Here is a 27748-nt window from a genome sequence, read left to right as displayed (position 1 = left end):
TTATTTTTCTTAAAAACAATAAAAAAATATATATTAAATATTCCACCAAAATATAATAAATAGCGTGGTAGTGTAAGTATATTATCAAATATATATTTATTTATACATATTTTATTTGCTTATTTCTTTGTTTTTTTTGTTTTTTTTGTATGGAGTATCATGCACATTAATAGTAAGTATACATATTTTAATCCTATTTTAAATTAAGGGTTGAAATCATGTTTTTTTATAAATGCATATAATAATGATGAAGGTAATACTATATTATGCAGTAATATGTTTTAATATATTGCTTGCTTTTATAATATATAATTATATTATATTTAATAATAAAATTAATTACGATTTAACCGTAATAGTTGGAAATAATATTGTGTGTTACGCTTATTTGATTTTTATATTATTTTTATTTTTTCCCCAAAATATCGAGAAATTTGCATATATAAAAATAATTTTCCTCGCATTTAGCATTCTGCATGTTTTGTGGTTAACAACGGATTATCATTTTTGTATATTATATATTTGTTTTTGCGTCATTCGATATAATATACATTTTTTGACATATTATATTTTAAAGAAAATATACTCTTGTTTTAAAAATACATTATTTTTAATTCCAATAATTTCGTTCGGTTTGAAAATAAATAAAAATTTAACATTAAATATAAGATGTGAATTTATTTTTATATTATTTAAAATCTCTTACGATAGTATGAAATATTATTTATTCCGAAAGCGTTATAAATGAACGTATACAGTTTTATATATTGTATATTTACTCTTAATTAACATATTGTTAATAAATATATCAAAAAAAGAACTAAAACAAAAAGAGAAGAGTTGCCCATATTGCTTTAGACATGATCACATACTATTTTCGAAATTTATTAATTATTTTAACAATATATTTTCGTCATATTCATTTTTTGTTTTTTTATTAAATTAAAGAGCCATATATATGCATATTCAAATAATTAACAAAACAAATACTACTAGGTGGTGGTAATATGGCTTAAACGTTCTGTTTTATTTTGGTTAATAAAGTAATTATATATTTTGTAAAAAATTACATATAAAATATATTATGGCAATAATAATGTGCTTTATTTGTAAAATATTTATAATGCTATTTTGTGGTATATGTTATATAGACTTTCTCGGCATTTGTTAATAATTATGCAAGCTATTTATTCTAGACTTAAATTTATTTTTGAATATAAGTATATTGTGTATTTGTTTACTTAAAAAATGCTAACATACATAAACAAATCGATATATCAATTATTTAACAAAAAAAATGCATGTATTATAAAATAAGACAAATGGAAAATTATATTTATTCATGCTAAAAATATAAATTGAGCATTTTTAATGCGGGGGATTTAAGTTAAAGAAATACATTGCCAGTAAAACACCGTTTTATGTATATATATTAAAATATATTCATATAAAATAATAATTTATAAATAAGGACACGCACTTTATATAATTTTTTTTTCATAACTTTCGATAAGAACAAATATGTAGAACTATTTATTTTAATGCATGTTTGAATACAAATTTTATAATCATTCACAAAGTAAAATTTGTTTACTTTTTCATATTTTCATTCAAATCAGATAAATTACGTTGTGAGTTATCTTCGTTTGTCTCCATGATTATTTTATTGCTATCACTATATTCGTTACTTTCCTGATTTTGTAAAAAAAATATATAAATAAATAGTTATATAATAAAGCAACAATGATAATAATTTTTATTCCTTTTTATATATTACAAAATATTTTAATCTTTGGGCTCGTATTTTCATTATTTCCTTATGCTTTTCATTTATTATATTTACTGTTGTAATTTGAAATGTATAAAAATAATAACGTATACTTATAATCCTATCAAGTAAATGCATTTCTTTCCACACAATAATCATATGACACACGGAATAACTTATTATTTAATATGGTTTTATTGTCTTTGTAAACAATTATAATGTATTATATATATATATTCATTCATTTGTTTGATTTACTGAAAGTAATCGGATTTTCAGTGTATGCCTTTACATTTTTTGGTGATGGAAAATAATGAAAAAATAATGGTCGTTTTGTTCTATGCATTGTTTTTATTCGTCGTCCAATAAATTCATCATTTGATCTAATCATAAAAACGAAGAAAATGAAGTAATGAAAAGTGAATCAATCTATATTTGTTTTACATTACATTATTATTTTACACTATAATATTCCTTTGTTTTATTTTATTTTAATTACTCAAATATTTCTTCGGAGGATAGATTTTCACTGACAAGGGATATACTTGAGCTACTTGTTTCGGTGTCACTAATATTATCTGAAATAGTTTTAATAGAATGTTTAAGCGTCATAAGGTGTGCATATATATTTCGAAGACATATATAATGTGGTTTTATTCATATGCGTGTTTTATTTTATATATATATATATATATATATATATATTCCTTACATATATTGAAATCTTTATCATCATCATATATATTATCAAGATCTTCGTTATAATTTAACCATAATTTTAAAATACTAGCTAAAGAAATAAAAAGATAAAGTAAAAATAAAAATACTTTCTAAAATATGTATATTTATTTTTTTACTATTTTTTTGTTTGAAACCTGTATGCTGATCTATATTGGCATCATTTCTTTCATTTTCTGTTTTTATGTATTTATATTTTTCTATTTTATCTTCAATAAGACATTTTATATACTTCAACTCTTCTTCAATTTTTTTTGCGGGTTCCCTATATCTGAAAAAGTGAATCATATGCTTCAGTGTAAAAAGAGTATTTCAAAAATGTAAGCAAATAAAAAATGTGAATTATTACGATATTATTGTGGTTATAAACACTTTTAGACAAACCCCAGCAAAAACCTGAAAAAAAAATTGACGATAAAAAAATTGCACACATGCATAAATATATATAGACATATAAATAGTCAATGAATGCAAAAAATTTCTCATTTATTAATTTGGATATATTTTTAATTTTTGTTCTTTACATATCTTATTCCTTTTATTGAATAATTAACAATGTTATCATTAATCACCAGAAACATATATTTTTGAATGAGCATAACAATTTTTTTAAATAATAGTTCGCTCAAAAAACAAAAAAAAATACCTGAAAAAAAACAATAGATAATTTTAGCATATAATTATATTGTCTAATCAAATTATTAAGTATAGATGTATATATATTCATGGGACTCTAATAAAAATTCGTTCACTTCTTTGAGTAAACATTTTCGAATTATATTTTTTTATTCTTACACGAAATAATCTTTGTTCTACTGTTGTATGCATAACTTCGTGATGTTATAAAAAGGACTATTATTAAAATAAAAAAATAAATTACGAACATTCTAAACCCCTTCACAAATCCTAAATGATTTACAAAAAAAAGGAATTAATAAATAAAAACAAACATAAAAGAATATTAAAAAAAAAATTCTTACTGCTAATGGATTCGTGATGCCTTTTTATGCTTGATAATATTGCTATAATATCACTAAAATCACTTTTAAGCCCTTTTAAAAAGTTATCAAATCTAAATGAAAAGAAAAATAGAGAAAAATATACTCGATTAACTAACTTACCCAATATCCCTTCATATATATATGTGCATTTTTCGACGTGTATCTAAAACATATTAATTGTTTGAATTACCTATTTGTATTCTCTATTTGCTTTATTTGCGCATGTTCTATTAATTTCATATTTTCTAAATTTGTGGTCATCTGCTTTGTTATATATAAAGAGGTTTCAGCCAATCTGTTAATCTGATGGTTTGGTAAATTATAAGAAAAGGAAATAAATATTCATGTTAAACAAAACACAAATATGTATCAATTTTGACACCATGCATATGTAGAAAAATATAAATTAAAACTAACATTCTCTTCGGTTCTTTTATTCCATTCAACTGACTGTATATAAAAACAAATGTCATCAATATGATTTAATTCTGAATGATATATTTGAAAAGCAGTATCCGACATGTTGCCGTTTCCTGTGCAATTAGTAACAATTTTATATTTTAAATTTTCACATAATTTTTTGTTTATATTAATATCGTTATGTGGCCCTTTCCCATTTGGCATATAACTGTTATTATGATAATAATTCTTCGTATTATTTTTATATCGTAAGTTGTATTCATCAATATTATCTGAATTATTATATATATTATAATTACTTTCATTATTTTTTAAGGGCAATTCGCCTGCTATATTAGGGTATTCTTCATTTGGATCGGTATCATAAAGACATGGGTTTTTTATATTTTCTATTTTTCTTAACTCATCAAGACTTAATGTTTCAGCAATATTTTCATTTTGAAACTGATCAAACATATTATTATTATATAAATATATTTGCAATTTATTTAAATTTTTTGGATTTAATATACATCCTGATTTTTCATCCGGGAAGTTTCTAACCGATTTAACAAAAATACATTTTGTTTTTGCTAAAGCTAATAATGATTTACTATTTTCATTTATTTCATTACAATTATACATGTTTAAATTATTTAGCTGATAAAGTACGTATTCATAGCATTTTATTTCCTTTACATATATATTATTATCATCCAAGCTATCTTCATATTCTTTGTATTCATTTTTGTTTTGTTTTTTTGCATACTCTTCTTCAGCTTTTTTTTTTGCTTTCAAAATTTCATAAAATGCTTCCTTACCCCTTTTAATCCTTTCTACTAATAATTCATTGTTTGTGCCATATTTGAACATATATTCTCTGTATATTTTAAACTGTATAATTAATATGAACATAAAAAAAAATATCATATTTAACTTATGTTGGCGTGAAAATGTCCTTTATAAATTCTACTTAGACATATATATAGGGCATGCAAACAAATTTTTGTATATATTAAATCTATATATGCGCTATAAATATATTTTTATTAATTCGTATATATGTTTTATGTATCTTGTGTGTATTTATTTGCTCATTCATTTTTTAGCACCTTTTCAGTTTTTTTCATCTATTAGGTTGTTTTCCAATTTAATTTTTATTTGTGCAAATACGTGAAGCTCATTTTTTGCAGCCTTTTTACGGTGACGAAGTGAAAACAAATATAGGCTTATGTGTACAATTGTTTCTTTCTTATTTTTCAGTAATAAGACATTTATAAAAAATTATTATATCTTGATAAATTATTTACTTGTTTTATATATTTTTAGAATTTACGTGCTTTTTTATTCATTTAAAAATTTTATATAAATCTTAAATTTTTTATTTTTCAATTTATATACAATTATTATATCCTTTAAAATTTATAAGAATTGCTTTAAAATTTTCTATCTTTTGTAATTGTTTAATAAGGCTATATATAAGTTTTTTGTTAGATCGATTATTTTATTTATTATTTTTTTTATATTTTTTATTGACAATCTTTTTTATATAATAACTGCTATAAATATCGAGAATAATAGACAAATTTATAAAGTCTATTTAAAAGTATATTCGAAATATGCATGAATAATATCCCCGTTTTAGAGGGATTGAAATTAAATTTCTTTAGAGGTTATATGATTTATGAGTAGGTATAAACAATGTAATTCAAATCGAACAAAAAAAAGCATAAAAAATAAGAAAATTAAAATAAAGCTCGTAAAATTAATAAGAATAGATTACGAAATAAACAAATAGACAAAAAAAATGTCTAAAATAGGAGAAAATAAACTGTGTAATAAATTCGATGATATTATTATAAATGATTATTAAAAATTTAATAAAAAAAATGTTAAACATAAAATAAGAAAATCGTAAGAATAAATATTACATAAATAAGAAAATATGTGAGAGCAGGAATACATTTATGAGAAAGCTCTTATAAATGGATTATATAGATATTTTATATGTGCATTTATAGAGCGTCAAAATGAAAATGGTAAATCATCAAAATACGCACATAAGGTATCATTGCGAACTCAGTCCTCTTGAAGATGAGTCATCTGAATAATCATCTAACAATTTATTATCAATTTTATGATTATTTCCAGAACCATTTGTGTCAAAAAATTCTTTTGTTAAACGATTAATATCAAAATCATTCATTTGATTTGATGGGAAACCTGTGAAATTAGTATTTTCAATATTTATCTCACCATCTTGTATTTTTTTTTTTTGGTGTACAGCATTTTTAATAGAATTTTCTATATTATTAATTTCTTCATCTGAAAAAAATTGTTTCAAAAAACTTTTGTCTAATTTTGTAAAATTTTCTAAAAGAGATTCTAATTTTTCTTCTTTTTTAATACTTTCTTCTTCAGAAAAATGTTCATAATTTTTACACTGATTATCAACTTCTTTAATAATATCTTTCATTTGATTTAAAAGCATTATCTCATTTTTTCTTTCTTGTTTGAAATTATTAATAATTTTCTTTTCATCGTTTGTTAAAAGAGAAGAATTGTCTTGGCTTACATTTTCGCTTTTTTGATTAATTTGCGAAATTTTGGCTGTTTCATTTTTTCTTACAACCTCTTCATTTTTCTTCGAATCTTCAACATTAATGAATTCCTTTTCATAATCCTTTAGCATTTGTTCTGAATATTTATTTTCTAGATTCTTATCATCGTACATTTTTTCTAAATTTTTTGTAGTATCTTTGTAGTTTTCACCTGGTGAATTATTTTTATAAGTTAAAAAATTTTTCAAATAATTATTTCTATTTAAATATAATAAGGTTTTATGGGGTGCCTTCCAATTTTTACATGATTGCACAAAAACCTCCAAATCCTCGTCAATAAGTTTTTTTTCTAAGCATATACTATCATAACCTAGACTACCTAATTTTTCTACATAATTTATATCACTAACATTTATTTTAGCTATAGTTATTAGTTCAGGTATAGAATAACTAATGGCTTTAATTGCATGATTATATTCATAGCGATTATTAATAAAATCAAATTCGTTTATCATAAGAATATAACTACCACATTGAGTAGCATAATATATATCGTTATAATCATGTACTTCTACTATAGCTTGGGTACCTAGATTGACACAATAATTTAGCATATCTTCTAAATCATTTTTTAAATAAGACAAATTTAATATGACTCCATCAGCTTTATTTTCAACTGCTAACGCTATTTGGATTGGGTGTATTATTACATCATCTACTACAACTGCTGGTCTTGAATTTCTTGTCAATGTTCTTGTACTTTTAATGACATCAGATAAATCATTTAATGTTCCTTGTGCTGATAAGCTATCAATGTTAACTATTAATACATCGAATCCTATTTTATGCAGCATTAAACTTGCTTCACCAGGATTTGTTAAATTAAGAAAATTATTTTGATATACGTATTTTTCATTTTTACTATTATTGATCATGTTTTCATTTTTTTTTCTCTCATTTTCAATTTCATAATTATTTATATTTTTTTTTAAATCATAATTTTCATCAGCTTTATTAGTACTACAAAAAACCTTTCTTTTTATATCTGCTACCATTGATAGTCTATGCTTTTCATCTGAATGTATTATTTTTAAACTTTCAGATAATTTATTATTCATTGTATGCTGGAGATACTTTAACCTTATTTGCAATGGACTATTCTCATCAGCATTTTCTTCTAATAACTTAGTTACTTCATATTTCTTATTTTCAATAATTCTGTTTATATGCTCATATGCTAAATATGGGTTTCTATGATCTCTTCCGTATATTTTAATATATATATTTTTTTTTTTTTTGACATGTAGAGAAGGATTTTCATTCTTTCTTCTTCGTTTTTTTGCAAAATCACACGTCTGTATATAATACTTTCTATCTCCATTTATGTTACCACAATATGCAAGTTTTGGCATTCCCAAACTTCTGTTTGTCACCTTTGTAATCTTTGTAACCTTTGTTGAAAATACATATCTTATAGTACATATTATTAAAAGGAATATCAATTTTATTCGCGGCATTTTCCATTATATCACAAATGCACAAATATATTAAGGTTTCCACATGAATATATATTATTTTTTACTTTTTTTATATTTTTTTTTTGAGGGAAATCCTCACAAATACTTTCGTAATTGATATGAAACACATTTCTTAAATTCACCTTTTATATTGTTCATTGTCACAAATATACCATACAATAGCATTATAAGATTTACATTTCTTCCTTACAATGCCTTTTTATTTCAATTTTTTTTGAAAAATTTGGTGTAATTAAATTGGATTGGTTTATTAACTATTTATTTTTCTAAAGGGTATGACTGTTCAGATTCTTTTGCCTTTTACTAAGTAGTTAATTTCTATATTTCATAAATACTGAAAAAACTACCTTAAAGAAAATAATGACAGGTGTCAATGCTTTATTTTTTTTTAATATTTATGACGTATCCATAAAAAACATATGAAGTAATAATATGAACAAAGGTTTATTTTTGAGAACTATATATATTTTTTTCTTACCATCATCTTCTAAAAACAATTTTTTCATTTTTTTCCCATTTTTTTAGTTTATTTTTATCTGCGTTTTACCGTTTAATAATTGCAAAATGGTGAATATTACAGAGGGACTTTTATGTTTATCGTGTTCTGTAAAATAAGTTGCAAAAAATTCATATATAAACCATACACATAAATATACATGTTTTATTTTCTCTATAATTGATAACACGTTTTAATTACATAGTATTTAGTTTGTTTATTATTTGATTACTAATCCATTAATCCATTTTCTTTTATCTGTGTTTTTTTATTTCCACAGTTTATGCTCTTCAATGTTTCATCACTAGCAATATTGTGTATACCTAATAAATTAGTTCTTACAAAACTTATACGTTTCGAAAGTCTATAAAAAATGAATACTGAAAATATATTAAATACAAATTGCAATATAATAGATAAGGTATGTAAAAATTTAATTGAAATATTAGAGAACTTAGAAAATGTACTTCATAATTTAAAACCTTTAAATGCTTATGAAAATAAAGACGATGATATATTTTCCAGTTTAAATGATAAAAGAAATGATATAATAGTTTTATCAAATTTAATATATAATAATATTAACAAAGTTAGAGTTATGTTACATAATTTTATTAAAACAATACCTCCTTCTTATACTTATTATAATTCATTTCACTATACAAATTTTGTTAAACTGAAAGAAAAAAAAGTGATAGACCATAATACTTCAAGTGATAATATTAATTTAAATAACCAACAAATAACTAGTTCAACTAATAATTATAAAAATCGTGATTATAATATGACTGAACAAGTTAGTTATGAAGAAGACGAGCATTTATACTTTTCATTTTTAACAGACTTAGAATATTCAAATTTATTATCCATGAAAAAATATGAAGATAAACTCCGAGAATATTTATTAAATTCATGATAATCGATTATAGTAACAAATATATTGGTTGTATTCTTTTGCCCTTTAAAAATTTACACAAGTATTTATAAAATCGTTATGAAAACACAAGGAAAAAATATTTTAAAATATAAAGCCCACAATATCACAATTAAATAGCCCAAATATTATTCGTAAAAAATACATATAATGTGCACCCTTTAAGAAAATAATACCTATATCTCTCCCTTTTCGTATTTATTTTGTAAATTAATTTTTTATTTTTACAAATGTTTTATTTTCAGACAATATGTGTGTAAACCTTTAAATATTTCTTCCTTTTAAATGATAACTATTTGTAAATATTTTTAAAAAATACTAAAATGGTTATTAACACAAAAACAAAAAAGTCACAAAGTATATAAACAAAATCGATACATATATACACCTATTTTATGTATATTCATTTATGAATTTCAATAAAATGACATTCCCAAAATTATTTAAATAAAATGAAAAATTATGCAACAAAATATTATTTTTCAGTTAATAAAAAAATATATAATTATATATTAATATATGTTAACTATAAAAAAAACAACACATAATATAAAAACATTATTTTACAAATATCAGATGAAATGAATAAAAATTTTAATATTATCAGTTCCAAATCTTCGCTTAATCTTCTATCTTTCTAATTAAAGTTGCATGTAAATATAGGTGATCCGATGAAGCATATTTCTGAAAAGGGGTATAAAATAAATATGTGATAAAAAAAAGAAAATATAAAGCATAAAATAAAATGAAATTATGATGTAATAATAAAAACTAATAACAGCAACCGTTGGATAATTATGTTATTGTATGATTTTAGTACTTTATTTGGAAGGCATCCATATTTTTCAAGTTGTTCAAAAGAAGGGAGATTAGTGTATGATAGTTTCTGTATTATTGAAACAAAAAATGAATAAAAAAATGCATGGATATATAGACATATATATACATAGTATGATAATAAAAATAGGATGAATAGTGGTTATCTTAACTTTATCGAAAAATTATAATATATTTTTTTTAGTCACCTTAAGATTTTTGTATGAATAAAAAATATAATCAACACATCCTTTTTGTTTTCCATGAAAAACAGTAAATGGAACGTTTCTTATCATTAAATTTGTATTACTGCTATTCAGATTTTCAATGTCATCATATTTATAACACTTTTTTTCTACATTATTTTGAGCACAACCATTATAAATACTTTCTAAATATAAAGGATAATATAATATAAAATTTTGGTCATCATTGTTCATCATTTTTGTATTCTCGGGCATTTCCAAATTTGGTTTTTCGTTTTCTTTTATAGTTTTTTCATTATATTTATCTGTTTTATAATTTATTGGCTTATTTTTCTCTTTTTCATCAGTATCCACAGAATCGAATATTTCGTTAAATTTAGATACACTATCTTCATGTTTAGAAATACACATCGATTCATTTATTTTAGAGTCAATATTTTCAGAATATACGCCTTCACGTGTTTCTTCACTTGATTTATTTTTCAATTTTTTAAAGGTGTGCTCAAAAGAATCAAATTCTTTTAAATTATTTTTTTTTTTTGAAAATGAATTTATTAAATATTCCGAATTTAATATATTTTCATCTTTGTAAAACGAAAATAAAGATTCTTTTTTCATATTTTCTATTAGGTTATTATATTTTTCATATTTTAAATCATTCAATATATTTTCATCAAATATGTTTTTCATTTTTACACCATTTAAAGAATTGTAAATATATAACTGTTTTTTAAACATTAAATATTGCCCTGATATATTTTTCAAATTTATATTCTTTAAATTTATATATCTATTAGTTATATAATAATATAAAAGACTATTAGGAGTTAAGTTAAAATCACCACAAAAAATTATGGCAGGTTTAAGAATATCACTGAGTTCGCCCGTTTCATGCTCTTCAGTATTTGCTTTTGAGTTATCTATAAGTCTCTTATACCCTTTTTCTTGTTTTACACTTTCTTTAATATATTTTATACATTTATTAATCATAAAAACTAAACGATATGTCAAATAGCACAACTGATATAATTTAATATCTCCGTGCCTTGAATCAAAAATTAAGTGTGTATTCGAAACGATAATGATGTCATGAGCATCATTAACAAAATTATTATTTTTTTTTTTTAAATTATCATTAGTTTGCTCATTACAACCATTTTTATTACTATCATAATATTCTATTTTTTTAGATTTTAAATTTCGCAATGCAACTATTAAACCAGCATGCCATTTTTTAAAAAAAATCGATTTATCATAAATAACTTTATCAACAAACAATAACTCAAAAACCTTAGTATTGTAAAATATGCATATACCATCTTTACACGTCTCTTTGTTTTTTTTTAAAAATATTCCCTTATAATTTAATAATTTTAATTTTTCTTGTAGCTCTATAAAATACAATTTTTCTATTTCTTGTAAACATATTATATCTGATAGTTTGTTTGTAATATTTTTATATATTAATTTTTTTCGGTTCATCCATTTCATAACACTTGCACAATTATTGTTATATTTATAATCTACTAAACTATTTGCAAGTATATTAAATGAAAATACGGAAAACTTTTCAAATTTGTAAATATATTTTTTATGTGGACTTATACATTTTCCTAAACTTAAATTATTAATATTATTATTTTGCTCATTTATCATATCATTATATTCACTTTCTAGAATATGCTCATGATTCTTATTCATGGTATATTTTTTAGGTATTTTCGAATTTAAAACAACATCCTCTTTTTCAATATTATCACCTATACTCTTCTGTTTGGCTTTATCAAAAGTAATAACATATTCGTTATTTTTGTTGTCATCATAAATATACTCACTACTATTATCACTAGCTTTTTTTTCTTCTATTTCCACTCTATAATTACTGATTAATTTTTTTTCAACATTTGCGTCCATTCTATTATATTTCAAGCTAATACAAGCTTGTGTTTTTATGCTTTGAAAATTTCGGCAAATATTGTCTTTCTCTATTGATATATCATTCCGAATATATGAACAGCACATATATTTTTTTTCATTATTTTTGACTCCCTTCAATATGCGTATTTTTTTAAAAAAAAACCCTGCTATACTATTAGTTCCATAAAACATTAAAAAATTGTTTTTTTAGATAATTTATTTTGCTTCGTATGTTTCCCTTTTTAATTGTATTATTACTATTATTAATATTATTTGATTATTATTTTATATTACTATTATTTATCATATTATGTATGTAATTACTATAACCTTAGCATGTCGATATTTATTTTAATTACTTTGGAGATTTCAATTTTATCATTTCAATGTATTTTATTTTTCTTATTTTCTGCAAAAAGCTCACGGAAAACATTTTATTTTTTCTTAAATTTTTTTATCATAATATATGCAACCTATCACTTATATTTTATATATGTAATGTATCATGTGTGCATATATATCTAAAAAAAAGCTAACATAAAAAGCTAAAAAATATATTTTTTTGTGATTTTTATACTCTCATTATTCGTTATTTTTTCATGCTTGCTTTATTTACTTTCTATTTTTGTAATTTTACCATATTTGAATTTTATAACGTCATCATTTTATGGCTTTATTATAATATGTATAAGCCCTTATTTCCTGGTTAGTTTATTCTGAATAAAAATATTACAGATCAATTTATTTCTAACTAATTATATTGGGACATATTTATAAGATACATTCTTTTATATTCGTTTTATAATAAAACTGTTTACATATTTTGGAAATTTCTCATGCGCCATTAGTCATACATGTCAAAATATTGCATTTTTAAAGGCTATTATTAAATAATTTATTATACGGTTTCCAGAGTTTTCAATTTTCTGGATTCCATAACCGTGAATGAAATTATATTTTAAAGGGATGTTTTGACACATGCGCGTATTATTTAACCTCTTTTAAAATTCTTCATTTAAGAATATCTATCTAGTGAATACTCTTATGAACATTGGCAAGGATATTATACATTTGCCGTAATATCATATATATTTTTCTTTTTCTAGAATTATTCAAAAATAATGCAAGGTTAGTATTCATGAAAATAACAAAAAATAAAAATTTACATATATTATGATATGGTAGTAGTATACATAAATCTACAATGCTTAAATAATTGGAAAATTGTCTCCTATAATATTTACAACATTTTTTTTTTCCAAAATTTTTTGTAGAGGACAAAGAATACGAATTAAGAGGAATTTTAAAGGGACATTGTAAAGGGGTACGATGCTTATGTGTTATAAATAATAAAACAATCGAAGAGCTGAATAAATTTGAAATAAATTTTGAATATATTGTCAGTGCCGATCTCGATGGAATAATTATAGTTTGGAAAAAAGAGAACAATTGTAATGATAAAGTTCATAATTGTGATCAATATAATGATAATTTTATATTATATAAAAAAATAGAAATTCATGAAAAGTTTATTTATGCAATATGCTACAGTAAATATATAGGAATTAACGAATTAAAAAATAATAGCAATGAAAACATTGAAGAAAAATTACACTTTTATAGTGGAGGGAATGATAAAAACATTTATTTATTAAATTTAAATGGTCTTATTGAATTAGTATTACAAGGGCACAACAATAGTATTTGCAGTATAGTAGAAAAAGATGAAAATATTTTGTTAAGTGCTGATTGGAATGGGGAAGTTTTTGTATGGAAAATTGAAAAATCAAATGCGGAAAAAATAGGAAGTAACATGGTTAATGATGATAATATAGACATCGCTCCAAGAAATGTAAATTCTTTGAGCTCAAATAAATATACTTATACCATTTTGAAGGTTTTAAAAAATCATAAGCATGCTACATATATAACTTGTTTTAATGATATATTTTTCACAATATCACAGAATAATGTAGTAAATATGTGGAACAAAGAAGGAGGAAAAATCGATGAAATAAAAAATATACATAATGATACAGTTCGAGATATTATATTATTTAATGAAAATAAAAATATAATAACATTTTCTAATGATGAAAATATACATATATATGATTCTAATTTTAATTTAATAAAAATATGTATGGGCCATACAGGTTTCATTTTTTATGTCTGTGTAAATGAAAAGGATAAACTTATGTATAGTTGTAGTGATGATAAAACTATCAAAATATGGTCTATTGAGGATATTTATAAATTAATGGAAAATTATGATATCAATAATATAAAAAATAATCCCCTAATGAACAATAATAATAATTGTAACAAAAAAAATGATAATTTTGGATGTCTGCAAACTATACATTTAAAAAATACACTATGGAATATTAAATTACTTCACAATAATGATATTGTATCTGCTTGTAATGATAATTATATCAGGATATTTACAAATAAAAAGGAACATAAATTAAATAAAGAAATAGTAGAAGAATTGGAAAACGAACTTAATAAAAATAATGATAAAGACAATTTATACAGTAATAAAGATATAAATTCGGTAGAAAATATGAAAAATATTATTGGAAAAATTGGAGAAATTAAAATATTCAAAAATAAAAATAAATATGAAGCATATAAATATGAAACACACGGATGGGTTTTAATAGGAGATGTATTAGATGATATAAACTCATCAAAAAAATTCTACATTGGTGATAATTTATTTCAACAAGGTTATTATGATGAAATATTTTCTATTGATACAGGTTATGGAGATATTAAACAATTACCATATAATATTAATGATAATATAAACTTGATAGCTGAAAAATTTTGTAAAAGAGAAAGTATTTCAATAAGCCATATAAAATCAATTGTCGATTTTATAAATCAAAATTGTTCAAATATAAATAAAGATAATTCTAATAAAGATCTTAACATGATTAGTGAAGATACAAACATATTTGTTACTGTCTTAAATGTTTTTACAATACAAACAGCTTCATTAGATAAAATTTTGCAAAAAATCAAAGAATTCAATACGAGCACATTTGTTAAAGAACAAAATAGTTACAAACTTTCGGAAAATGAATTAAATAATTTAACTAATATTATAAATGTATATAAAAAAAATATTAAAAATGATTATATTTTTAACACTGCAGATATTAATTTAATTACAAAACTTTGTAATTGGCAACCAGTTCATATATTTCCTGTAATAGACCTATTTAGGGTTTTAATATTAAATAAACATTCTGATATTCTGTTTAATAATAAATACGCATTTAATGCATTCAAATTAGTTTATGATTGCATATTATATTATTTCCAAAATAAAAACGATAAAGATAAGAATCTAGACCCATTATTAGTATGTTGTTTACGCTTTTATTTAAACATGTTTAATTTATCAACACCAAGATATTACATGTTTAAAAAATGTAATTTAATTTTAAAGCAATTTGCCAATTTTAAATCAAATAATCTAAATATTAATATATTACTTATAAAAATATTTTTTAATTTTGTTATTTCCTTAAATGAAAATAACGATAATGAAATAAGAAAAACATTATTTCAATCTATTCACGATTTTAGAGAAAATATAAACGAAATAGAATTGCTCTATACTTATTCCTTGTGTTTTCATACATCACATTCTACATATAAAAAGCAAACACAAGATATTATACAGAAATATGATATTAAGCAATTTATTAAAAACAAATTAAAAGACTTAACTGCCCAAAAAAATGAACAAAATGAAAAGTTATTTAAAAATGTCCATTTAATTTTGAACGACCTTCCATAAAGGCACAAACAAAAGTGTATCACAAGAGGATCCATATTATTCATTCCATTATATTGATAAGCTACATAATTCCTTTTTTTGTGCACTTAAATTTTTTATCTTAATTATTTTTTACATATCCTTAGCAAAATACATGCACATATATATGTACACAAATATATTTTTTAGCCAATTTGATAAAGTACATAAACTAATGTTTAATTTGTGAGTATTTTTTTATTATACTTTTTTTATAATTATACAAATAATGAATCACCCAAAAAAATTAAACAAGTTAAAAATATATAAAAATTGAAAAATACAAAAAATTAAAAAATAAATAAAATAACACCAAGCACATTCACAATTGTGGAACACATGCATGTTTCTCATAGCACAAATAATGCGGGTTGTTTTATTTTTCATAAATTGTGTTTTATATGCATATTATCATGCCTCCGTCAATTAATACTATATAATATGTCAACCTGTTTGCTCTCTTTTTCTTCTTGTAATCGCCTAAAAATAGAAGTATCCCCAACAAGTGTGTATATATTGTAAAACAAAATGAATATGCACGTATTTCCTTATATATTACATAAATATCAATTGTATGGAACTACATATATATACATAAAACCAATAATATAATGTGCGCATAGCTTATATATGTTTATGCATTTAAAAAGTGTAAATTACTCGAATTCCTGAATAGATGATACCCTAAGTATGATATGATTTAAAAACTTGAGATTTGGCATAAATAGATAATAATATATAACATATATTCCAGTATAGTTAAACATTATATTATTTTGGACAATTAAATCATTGTAATTTGATATATCTGAATATTTTTGCTCGGTTATAATATTATTATTATATTCTTCTAAGTTTTTAAAATAAATTATTTTATGCAAATTTTGATGTGTTAAGTCTAATTGATATTTTTTAGAAACATAATTAAATAAATCGTACAAACTATATAATGCATTATTTGTGTATTGGTATGAATCTAAATAAGTAGTTATATCTATATTTTTTATTTGTGTAAAATATTTTTCAAAATCTGCTACCATTTCAACATCTTTTTTTATATCAAGTTGCTCCTTTTTTTTGTATTTTTCTTTATCCGCATAACTATCAATATTCTCATAAGTAGCATAAACTGCCTTTCTATATTTAATCAAATTTCTAGCATGTCCTCTTTTTAATTTTATAATTTCTCCTTTTTCTCCTACATTAATTATATTGTTTAGTAAAACTATATAGGTATATTTATTTTCCACAGCAGCTACATATGTTTTCCTTTTTATCGTATATTTGTTATAATTTAAATATGAGCTCATAAAGTATTTCTGAAAGTTAAACAATCTTTGTTTTCCAAGTATATTTTTCAACATTTTTTTATTACTTGCTAATATGCGGAGAATCAGAAATTATACAAGCTGAAAATTTATTTTAACCTTTTTTCATTGTAAAAGATGTAATTTTTTATGAGAAAATGAAAGCTAACGAGAAATGAAATGGTTTGTGAACAAAAAAATATATAAAATGTTTATTTTTTTGAAATTTGAGATTAAAAAAATTAAAAATAAAATATATGCATATAATTAGCATTTACACGTATCTTATAAATGTACAACTTCTATTAATATTATATGTGCACATATTGAAAATCCATCCTATATATTTTTTTCAGTATATTAACAAATAAGTAGCTAAACAATGTAAATATATATACATTAATTTAATATTTCTCTAAATAAATTAAAGAATTTAAACTTATTTTAAAATCATTTAAGATTTTTACAGAAAAATATAAATCGTCTTATGAATTTTGCTTTTAAGGATATTTTTAGAAATACCATTTCGAATTTGGATAAATACAAATTTTTTTTCGGATTAAACTGAAATTATGTATTTAGTTTTCCCCATTAAAGGAAAAAATTATGTTAATAATAGTAACAATAAAATATATAATAATTATCATACCAAAATAAGTAATGGTATTGCCCCCAATATACGTTGATTCATAAAATCATGAAGAAATACATCGCTAATTTTGATCGACCCAATGATAATTGGAACATAGTAAAAAAATTGATTTTAAAAAAATCGTAAAAACATGATTATGGCATAGAAAGAGTGAAACAGAAAAAGAAAAGACCATATTAAATTACTTATAAAATGTCTTATGAATTTACCATATATTTTTGTAACTACTAATTCATTTTTATTTTCACATTTTATCACTTTTTTTGATTTTCGATACATAGATAGAAGACAGTTTGATTTATCGTATTGTTAAAGAGGAAAAGGAAAAGCAGTACACAAAAATATTTTCCTTCGATTTAGATAACACACTAATTCTTTCACGATCCTTTTTCAAGCCTGCACAAAATGAAAATGACTATATTTTTTATTCAGATTTAATAATCGACTTTTTAAAAAAAAAGGCATCAGAAAATTATAAAATCATTATTTTTTCTAACCAAAAAGGAGTAAGCACAGGGAAAATTACTTTAACAAATATTATAAATAGGGTTGATAATGTTATAGACAAAATTGGTATACCTTTAGAATGTTATTTAGCATTAAAAAATGATAAATATAGAAAGCCAAGGACAGGTATGTATGATTTTGTCATAAAAAATAATTCATTAAACATTGAAGAAGTTATTTATGTAGGAGATAATGCAAATAGGGTTTATGATACAAATTTTAAAATAAAATTTATTAATCATTTAAAAACCGTTTATTCCAAAAATAATGTAAATGTTAATATAAAAGAAATTGAAAAAAAATTAAAAAAAGATTATACAGACACAGATTTAAAATTTGCACTTAATATACATGCTAAATTTTATACCCCGGAAGAACTTTTTCTAAATATAAAAAATAACTTATCAGAAAAATTTTCTTTTATTCCAATGAATTTAAATAAAAACTTAAATGAAAAAGACGAACATGAGAATTTAACAAAAATGAAACAAATTCTTCAGCTTTGTATAAATGAAAATAAAACAACATCAGAGCAATTAACACAAAATAATAATGATCAAAAATTAATAATTTTAATTGGCCCTTCAGGGTGTGGTAAAACATTTCTATGCAAATTTTATTTTCCTAATTATGTTAGAATAAGTGAGGAAGAATTAAAAACAAAAAAGAAATGTATAAATATGTTAAATGAATGTATTACTCAGGGGAAAAGTGTTATAATAGACAATATAAATTTATATAAAAAAAATAGAGGAATTTATATAGATGAAGCAAAAAAAATAAATAAAAATATAAATATTTATGCTATTTTTTTTAATTATTCAAAAGAGTTAACAATACACTTAAATACGTTCAAACTTCTTACAGATAAATCAAATAAAATTATGGAAATTCCAATTATTCCCATTCATTCATTTTTTAAATATATTGAAAGTCCTTCTTGTAGCGAACATTTTAATAATATCATCGTTTTAAATGATCAGAATTTTTTCCCAACCAATTTTGAAAATGAAGAACAAAAAAATTTTTTTTTCTCATATTTGTATTAATTATGAAAAATCACGATTTGTGTATTATCTATGTTCATATCTGGTTATACATTTTGCGTAGATATAAAAGTGTATTAAAAATTTCCAGAAAGTTTAAAGTAATTTCCCTGAAGATAATATTTATAATTATTTCTTCATTCAGAAATATGAATGTCAGTGTAATTTAGGGATGTTAAATATAGTATGTACATAAAACAACATCGTTCATAAATCCTATATTATGCGCAACTACTATATGTATATATTTTTCTCCTTTATTTTTTTCAAAAATAAATAAATATTTTCACCTTAAAATTTAATGATATTCATTTTGGAGAATATTTTTTAATTATCCAAACTTTTGGCAAACTTATTAAGCATAAAATTTAAACTTTGGTCATTTATGATTTTTTTTCCCATTTCACGTATCGGATTTTTTAAATGATCTACTATTAAATTAATAAATTTATCTTCGGCTATATCTGAGAAAATAAAAATTAATGAGGTTTGAAATATACTAAAAAAAATGAATACATATGAATTGGTTTAGTGAATTAACTGATTATTATATTGAAAAGGGAAAGAACATAAATGTATTTTAATTTGTACATGTGATTATGACCACATAGGAAACAACACAAAATGGTCTACACACATATATGTATACGTAATAAAAATAAAAAATTAAATTATTTCCCTTTCAACAAAATTAGTGAACTTACTAAGATAGTTGACAATATTTTTCCCCTCGTGTAAAATTATAAAGGTTACGGGGACGAAGAAAGATGGAACAGATTCATAAGGCTCCTTTCCATTTCTTACATCTATACTTCTTTTGAACAAATCACATAATTTGTAATCAAAATTGAAATAAGAGGTTATTATATTATTATAAATTTTTTGGGTAGATTTATAATACTTAAATATATATACATCCATTTGCTCAATTAAGTAATAACTCGATATTGCAACTAAATAAATCATCAATCTAGTAATTAAATTATTTATAATTTTTAAGCATTCATATAATGGTATATGCTGTATAATATTATTATAAAACGATATGCAAAGTTGATCAAATAAAAAATGTGTATCATCTGTATTTAATTGGTCTATATTATTTTTTAAAAACCATATTGTTTTTTTTTCAAAAATTTCAAAAAATTCATGTAGACATAAATTTACTGCATTGTTTAATTCACATATTCCTTTTTCCAATTCAATTAAATCAAAAAAGTTTTTTTTTTCATATTTATTTATTTTTTTTTTTTTTTCTATTTTTACAAAAAATGAACTAATTTCATAATTTTCATCATCACCATAAATATTATATGATTCGTTCATATTTAATGAGCTATATTTTATATCCGAAGTTAAACTTATCTTAAACAATTTATCAAAAATATTTTCTTTACTTTGGGATAATCCATCATTATATCCATCCTGCATGTTATTACACTCTTGATCATTCTTTTTGTTTTTTACTGAACCTAAATTTGTATTATCTCTAGTTATGTATTCCTCATGATATTTAAATAACCAATTATCACATAACGAATTATTATTAAGGTAATCTTGAAAATAAAAAAATTCATTATAAGATTCATTAAATAATAGATTAATTACTGCTTCACCATTTTGGGTCATATTTAAAGTAAAACTATCATTTTTCAAATTTTCTGTGTGTAAATTATCATAATCCTTTTTTTGCATTAATGTTTTTATTTTTGTCACTTCATTTTTTAATTTACATAAATTAAGTATTAAATATTTTAAAAGTTGTCTACTAATTAAAAATAACTCTAAATTATACTTAAAATTTTTATATATATAATCAAAGATTATATGCTTATTTCGTGTGTCAATATCAATACGTAAATTTAAATTTAGTCTTAAATTATTTAAATTGTTACTTAGTAGTAGTAATGAATTATTACAAGAGACTATAATTTTTCGAAAAATGTATGGGAAAAAAATGTGTGTGTATAATTCTGTATAAAATACATCAACATAATTTTTAATATCAAAAATAGTTGGAAAATTATAATCATTTTCATGATCTATACTACTTCTCATATTTGTCTTTTGGAATAAAAGCTCTACTAATTTTACTAATTTGTTAATTGAATTAAAAGTTATTTCTTCATATTCTTTCTTAAATAAGATAAGGAGTAAATCTTTTTCTTGGATTTTAAAATAATTTTTTTTTTTTATAACGTTTAAAAACTCTTCACATAAATTTAAAATGCTTAACATATCTTCTTTTTTTATATATTCATTCAATTTATTATCTATTAATAAATTTATATATGGTAAATAAAATTCAGTATAAATATCTATAATATCGATCACATTTTTTTCCTTTTCTTCCTTCAAAAAATTGGTTATACTAAGATTAGGATCAAGCCCATTAGGAGTTGTATTTAGCAATTTGCTATATTCTACAAATTCTCTTTTTTTTGGAACTTCATCATTTATATAACCCTCATTTTTCATAACATTATTAATATAACTAATTTGGTCCATAATATTTTTACAGTTTTGTATAATTAAAAAAAAATTTTCCTTCACATTCTGCTTAAGTTCTTTTATATTTGATATATATGCATGAGTATGCTTATTTATTTTATTATTTATAATACTTTTAAAACACTCCTTTCCAATATTTAAATAACTAAAAGAATATAAACAATGTTTAACATTATTTTCGCAATTCTTGTCTTTATAAAAATTTGCTGACAAATAATTAATAAATATATTTACTATACAATCTTGATAATATTTTAATTTTTTAATTTTTAATTTAACTATAAGTACATTCTCAATATCATGATAATTAATAAAGTCTAGCAAGTCGCTTAATCTTTTTAAATATTTTACTAACACATAAAAGTCAATGCTATTTGTGTCGTCTATAGTTCTACTATTATTATTAGCAACTATTTCTTCTTCGAAATGGTTATTTTTATTTTTCCTATTTTTAATTTTTTCCATTTCATCAAGTTTCTTTTCGATATTATTAAGATTTAGGTCTTCAAAGTATGGATTTTCACTTATTCCGTTGCATATTATTTTAATTTCCATATCTAAAATTTCGTATAATTTTATTATTTTTTCAATCTCAATTAAACATGTTTGTTTATCAATTAAAGAAAAAATGTGTACCTTTATTTCCTTCAATTCTTCATAGTTATTATTATATTCGTTTATGATTTTTGCTATATCTACAGTTTCGCAGTCATAGTTTCCATTATTTTCCTTATTCTTATTATGCGCATTTACCGTATTGCATAACTTATCAATATATTTGTAAAAATATTCATACCTTTTCTTTGTAATTTTTTTTATAAAATCGTTCAATGTGGTTATCTTATCATTTATAATTTCTATAGCACAATTTAATTCATTTTCATTTGATACATTTTTCAATATGCTTTTTAAATCAATAGAAAATATTTCATTCATATCAGAATCTTTTAACTTATTAATATTGCCAGACTCTACCTTTTTTGGATATACACTGGCATCAAAATCAGTCCCTTTCATTTTATTAACTATATTATAACATGCATATATATACGCGTGTTTGTATTATAAACGTAAGCTTAGTTCCAGTCATATAATCACATTATTTTTATTTTTTCAACTTAAGATACTACAAATTTTATATTTTTCTATAATATTCCTTATCATTCATATTACAATTTTTACAATTTCGTTACTATTTATTGTATACCTTTTATTTTTGTTAAAAAAATAATAACACAATAAAAAACAATAATGCAAATATAACAATGCATATAAATTACAAAATAAAAATGTTAGGAGCAGCTTGATCTTCCCCTAATAAAATTTATTTTACTTAAAAATTAATAAGTGAAGAACTTAAAAATGCAGTGAAAACTTAAAATATATCTAATTTTTATATCATAAAAAAAGAACAAAACAAAAAAAATTATTTGCGTAGTGCGTTCAAATGCATGGAAAAAGAAAAAAGAAAAAAGTATATACATCACCATTTTATATTGTATACATTTTTTCATAGAATATATTTTCTTGTATTGTATGCTTGTGCTTCCTTTCATTATTTTCTTTTTATTTTTTTTTGACAATTATTCTATGTATTGAAACGTATATATATTTATTTATAATCTATATATAACAAGTATAAAACACTGCTACTATACCAATGGAAAATATTTACACAGACACATACATGTATATATAATTATGATGTAAATATAGGAATATACCCTTTCACTAATTTTTGCATTGAATGGAAAAAAATAATTCCCTTTCTAAATAGTTCAAGTATTTATTTATTAAGGAATTTTTTTTATCTTTTATTTCTTCCCATATAAAATAAATCGAATTAAATAACACATTATTTGGATAAATGTTAAACATAATTTTTTTTTTCTGCCTATTTGTGGTGTTTGGAACATGCAAATTATTAACAACAAACCCTTTTTCTTTTGATACAAACATTTTGTTTTCTTCATATCCCATTAGGTAATATATATCCATTACATAATTTAGCAGCAGGAATATTTTATTTATCTTTATTTTTTTTTTTTTTTTTTTGTGTAAATTTCGTTTTCCATTCTTAAAGCAATATATTAGCAACTGTTTTAACATTTTAAAAAAATTATTACACAGGATATGATATAAACTATTATAATCATTCCTTTTTCCTTTCTCTATTCTAAGAGCAATGTTGTCATTAAAATATTTAAGAAGTTTGTGAGTAAACGGGAAATGGAAAACTTGATTATGGTCACTAAAATTATTACATCTCTTATTATTACTACTTTGTATAGGCATAAAAGCTAAGGTGAAAGAATAAGTTCCATTATTTGTATTATATAGTTTTAAAAAATTTACTTCCTTGTCATCTAGTGATTCAAAATTTAGCAAAATATCAAAAGATATATTTGGATATATATATGCACATTCATCGTAATAAGAACACATATTTGATTCTATCATATAACTTTTAAAGTATTCCCAATTTTGTTTTATATTACTAATTATAATATATGGTTGTATATTAATATCAATATTATTAATTATATGTTTTAATATATTTCGATTTTTTCGAATTTTTATAAGAGTTGGTGATATAAGTTTCGATGAAGTTTTATCTATTCCTATTTGATTTTCATTATTTCCATCACGATAAATATAAGTTAACTCTTCTTCTTTCCTTATTTTGTCTTCAAATAAGTTTATTATAGAGTTTATTATAACACTTGGAGTAAAATAACATATATGATTTGTTTTGTTATTTTTATTACTAAAAAAATCGCAACTTTTTTTCTTAAATTTATAATATATTACACCATAAAAAATAAATCTTAATAAAGATGACATTTTATATTCTTTTAATGAATATAAAGGGTTATGTTGATAATTCATTTTCAAGATATTTATAAAAACGTAAATACATGATGGCACACAAATATTATGATATAAAAAAGGGCGTTCTTTTTTTTTAATTATTTCTAATTGTTTTAAATAGACAAAATTTTGAATATTTATTTTATTATCCTCTTCGTATTTATCTTTCATTTCAATATATTCCTTATAATAGAAACACAATTTAATGAATAAAAAACATATATCAAAACCTTCTTTCACTAATTTTTTAATATATGACACATTTATGTTCTTATATATATATTCATCATAAAAATTTTTAAAAAAATTTGAAGTATCTTTCTTTTCTTTTAATAAAATATAAGCAAGCTCCTTTTGAACGTCAGTCTTATCTCCATAGTTATTATTACATTCACATTCCTCACAAAGATTATACCATAGCCTTTTATTTTTTTTATTATTCTTAATAAAATTTACATTTAGTTTATTATTATTACTTAGGATTTCTCGATGCCTTGTATAACTTCTCTCTTTTTCAATTGTGTTTCCTTCACGCATTTTTTTGCATAGTTTTCTTATTTTCTCTTTCGAGTAATATTTAAAAATTATATCGTTATATCTATCATTTTTTATGTGTCTTTTCCTTCTCCTTTGAATTTTCCAGTTTTTATTAACAAACATTTTTAATAAGTAATAGATATGCACAGTGTCTATTTTAATAGTATCAGTGGTAGCACCTTCTTTTGATAAAATATGATTGAAAATATTTAAATTGTGATTTAAATTAAAATATATATGAAACTTTTTACTTATTTTTTCAAAATTAAATGCACGACTTCCCACAAAAAGAATATCCTTTTTATTATAATTATTTAAATTTTTTATAATATTTAGATATGCAAAATTATTTAACATATCTTCTTGGTCTATCATGATAAAAATATTTTTTTTTTTTTTTTTTAAAAAAAATTCATTAAAAAGTTTTTCTCCATTATGCCTATTCAAAATTTTACAAATCTTACATTCTTTATTTGGTGGTTTTGTTTCATATATGTCTGGGCATAACTTTACCAATAAATTTGAAACAACGTCAATTTTTCGCTTATATATATGTGTGCCAATTTCATCATCCAGTTTACGCCTCTTTTCTTTCATGTAATTTTTAATCGTTTTTTTTATTAATCGGTTGTATATTAAAAAGCTTGACTTGACAAGAAAAAATGATCTCTTTAAATTAATAAAATAATTGATATATTTTGTTTCTCTTATTTTTAATATTGCCCCTTCAATAATGCTTATTGCGTTATTAGATCCAAAATATTTGTTATATTGATTTGTTTCCCTTTTTATATAATTATCCACCATTTTATGATCATATAGAATATCCTTCCCATTTTTTTTTTCTCGTGCTTCATTATTGCATAGTAGAAACAACTCATAGTATACTTTGATTTTTCTCAGAAGATCTTCACCAAATTCACAAAAATTTATATTAATATAATCAAAATCACTATGGAAAAGGCTATTATCAATATTAAACTCGTAATTAATAAAATTTAAATCATCTCTTGTTATAAATATCGATGCTTCACATACATCAGTGTCTAAAAAATTGTTTTTAAATTTTTTTTTTTTCAAAAATACATCATAGTTTCTGTTACTTAATTTTGAATAAATAATTGGGATATATGATAATAATTCTAGTTTATTATAATTCGATATTATTTCTTTTCTCCCATTATTAATCATGAAATTTTCTTTTATATGTTTTTCTTTATCAAAAAAATTGCCAATATGTTCTTTCTCCCCATTTAAAACACCTCGAAAATTATGATTTTTATTATCTTCATTATAATTATCAATATTTTTATTGTATGCAGAATTAGGATGATCCACGCAACTTATGCAATTTAAAAATGTGGTTTTTCCGCTATTTTTGTCACCACATATTAATATGTCCATATATTTAATATCACTCTTAATATTCGTTATTATATGATTACTGTGGTTTTTGTTGTGTTTGTTACCATCATCATTTTTTCTGTATTTTCTTTTTCTGTTTTCTTTAAAATGATCTTGCTTTTTTGTTTCCTTCGAGTATATATTTATTCGACTTAGAATGCTAGAATTCCCCCTAATCCTTAGTAAGTTATTATCTATATCTACAACATCTTCATCATACTTTTCTGGGTTTTTATATGTGTATACTTCCTCGTAATAGTTTATTTTTTTTTTTTTTCTCATCAGCACAAATATATATACTATTATGTATTGAACTATCGATTAATTGATGATTTTTTGAGTGACCTTTTAATTTCATTAATGATTTATTTCTCTCGCTTTATTTCTTTCCTTTGTCATCAATTTTAAGATATATATCATATAATATATATATTTTTTACGCTGGTTTCAACTCTTTAGCTTTTTAAAAAATCCTATGTATATATACTATTCTATATATATATGCGCAGATTAATTAATCTATCTTAGTATGTTTAGAAAATTTATGATAACTTTAAAGCACATAATTTTTATAACTATATATATTTTCCATATCATGCCACTATGCTTATTTTTTTTGTCATCATATATTTCCTAGATTATTTATTCTATATTTTATTTCCACGTTTTTATTTATCATAGTTTGGAAACAAAAAAATATACAC

The 27748-nt window shown here is 21.8% G+C and overlaps 9 protein-coding genes across 9 annotated transcripts; 3 read left to right on the top strand and 6 right to left on the bottom strand.

Moving 5' to 3' along the window:
* Positions 1-1590: 1590 nt before the first annotated feature.
* Positions 1591-4836, bottom strand: PBANKA_1139800 (nuclear fusion protein; the record flags this gene model as incomplete). The annotated part of the gene is made up of 12 exons (XM_034565960.1): positions 1591-1692; positions 1778-1842; positions 2027-2151; positions 2268-2346; positions 2481-2558; positions 2644-2777; positions 2856-2902; positions 3031-3152; positions 3302-3412; positions 3487-3578; positions 3698-3810; positions 3925-4836. 12 exons carry the CDS (start codon positions 4834-4836, stop codon positions 1591-1593), a joined length of 1980 nt encoding a protein of 659 aa, XP_034422604.1.
* A 1138-nt stretch (positions 4837-5974) lies between these two features.
* PBANKA_1139700 (IGPS-like protein, putative) lies at positions 5975-7984 on the bottom strand (the record flags this gene model as incomplete). Its single annotated transcript, XM_034565959.1, has 1 exon — positions 5975-7984. The coding sequence occupies one exon, from the start codon at positions 7982-7984 to the stop codon at positions 5975-5977; it is 2010 nt and encodes a 669-aa protein (XP_034422603.1).
* An 890-nt stretch (positions 7985-8874) lies between these two features.
* On the top strand, positions 8875-9417 carry PBANKA_1139600 (conserved Plasmodium protein, unknown function; the record flags this gene model as incomplete). Its single annotated transcript, XM_034565958.1, has 1 exon — positions 8875-9417. The coding sequence occupies one exon, from the start codon at positions 8875-8877 to the stop codon at positions 9415-9417; it is 543 nt and encodes a 180-aa protein (XP_034422602.1).
* A 639-nt stretch (positions 9418-10056) lies between these two features.
* Positions 10057-12566, bottom strand: PBANKA_1139500 (CCR4 domain-containing protein 2, putative; the record flags this gene model as incomplete). The annotated part of the gene is made up of 3 exons (XM_034565957.1): positions 10057-10119; positions 10256-10321; positions 10461-12566. The coding sequence occupies 3 exons, from the start codon at positions 12564-12566 to the stop codon at positions 10057-10059; spliced, it is 2235 nt and encodes a 744-aa protein (XP_034422601.1).
* A 929-nt stretch (positions 12567-13495) lies between these two features.
* Positions 13496-16191, top strand: PBANKA_1139400 (polyubiquitin binding protein, putative; the record flags this gene model as incomplete). The annotated part of the gene is made up of 2 exons (XM_034565956.1): positions 13496-13502; positions 13649-16191. 2 exons carry the CDS (start codon positions 13496-13498, stop codon positions 16189-16191), a joined length of 2550 nt encoding a protein of 849 aa, XP_034422600.1.
* A 440-nt stretch (positions 16192-16631) lies between these two features.
* On the bottom strand, positions 16632-17573 carry PBANKA_1139300 (50S ribosomal protein L9, mitochondrial, putative; the record flags this gene model as incomplete). Its single annotated transcript, XM_034565955.1, has 2 exons — positions 16632-16689; positions 16870-17573. 2 exons carry the CDS (start codon positions 17571-17573, stop codon positions 16632-16634), a joined length of 762 nt encoding a protein of 253 aa, XP_034422599.1.
* A 640-nt stretch (positions 17574-18213) lies between these two features.
* PBANKA_1139200 (bifunctional polynucleotide phosphatase/kinase, putative) lies at positions 18214-19724 on the top strand (the record flags this gene model as incomplete). Its single annotated transcript, XM_034565954.1, has 2 exons — positions 18214-18264; positions 18450-19724. The coding sequence occupies 2 exons, from the start codon at positions 18214-18216 to the stop codon at positions 19722-19724; spliced, it is 1326 nt and encodes a 441-aa protein (XP_034422598.1).
* A 324-nt stretch (positions 19725-20048) lies between these two features.
* On the bottom strand, positions 20049-23249 carry PBANKA_1139100 (conserved Plasmodium protein, unknown function; the record flags this gene model as incomplete). Its single annotated transcript, XM_034565950.1, has 2 exons — positions 20049-20185; positions 20426-23249. 2 exons carry the CDS (start codon positions 23247-23249, stop codon positions 20049-20051), a joined length of 2961 nt encoding a protein of 986 aa, XP_034422597.1.
* Positions 23250-23963: 714 nt separating this feature from the next.
* On the bottom strand, positions 23964-27326 carry PBANKA_1139000 (conserved Plasmodium protein, unknown function; the record flags this gene model as incomplete). Its single annotated transcript, XM_034565949.1, has 1 exon — positions 23964-27326. One exon carries the CDS (start codon positions 27324-27326, stop codon positions 23964-23966), a length of 3363 nt encoding a protein of 1120 aa, XP_034422596.1.
* Between the last annotated feature and the right edge of the window lie 422 nt (positions 27327-27748).

Source organism: Plasmodium berghei (assembly GCF_900002375.2).
Source record: "Plasmodium berghei ANKA genome assembly, chromosome: 11".
Taxonomy (NCBI): domain Eukaryota; phylum Apicomplexa; class Aconoidasida; order Haemosporida; family Plasmodiidae; genus Plasmodium; species Plasmodium berghei.
Note: the sequence above shows the minus strand (reverse complement) of the source record. Positions and strands in the feature narration are given on the sequence as shown.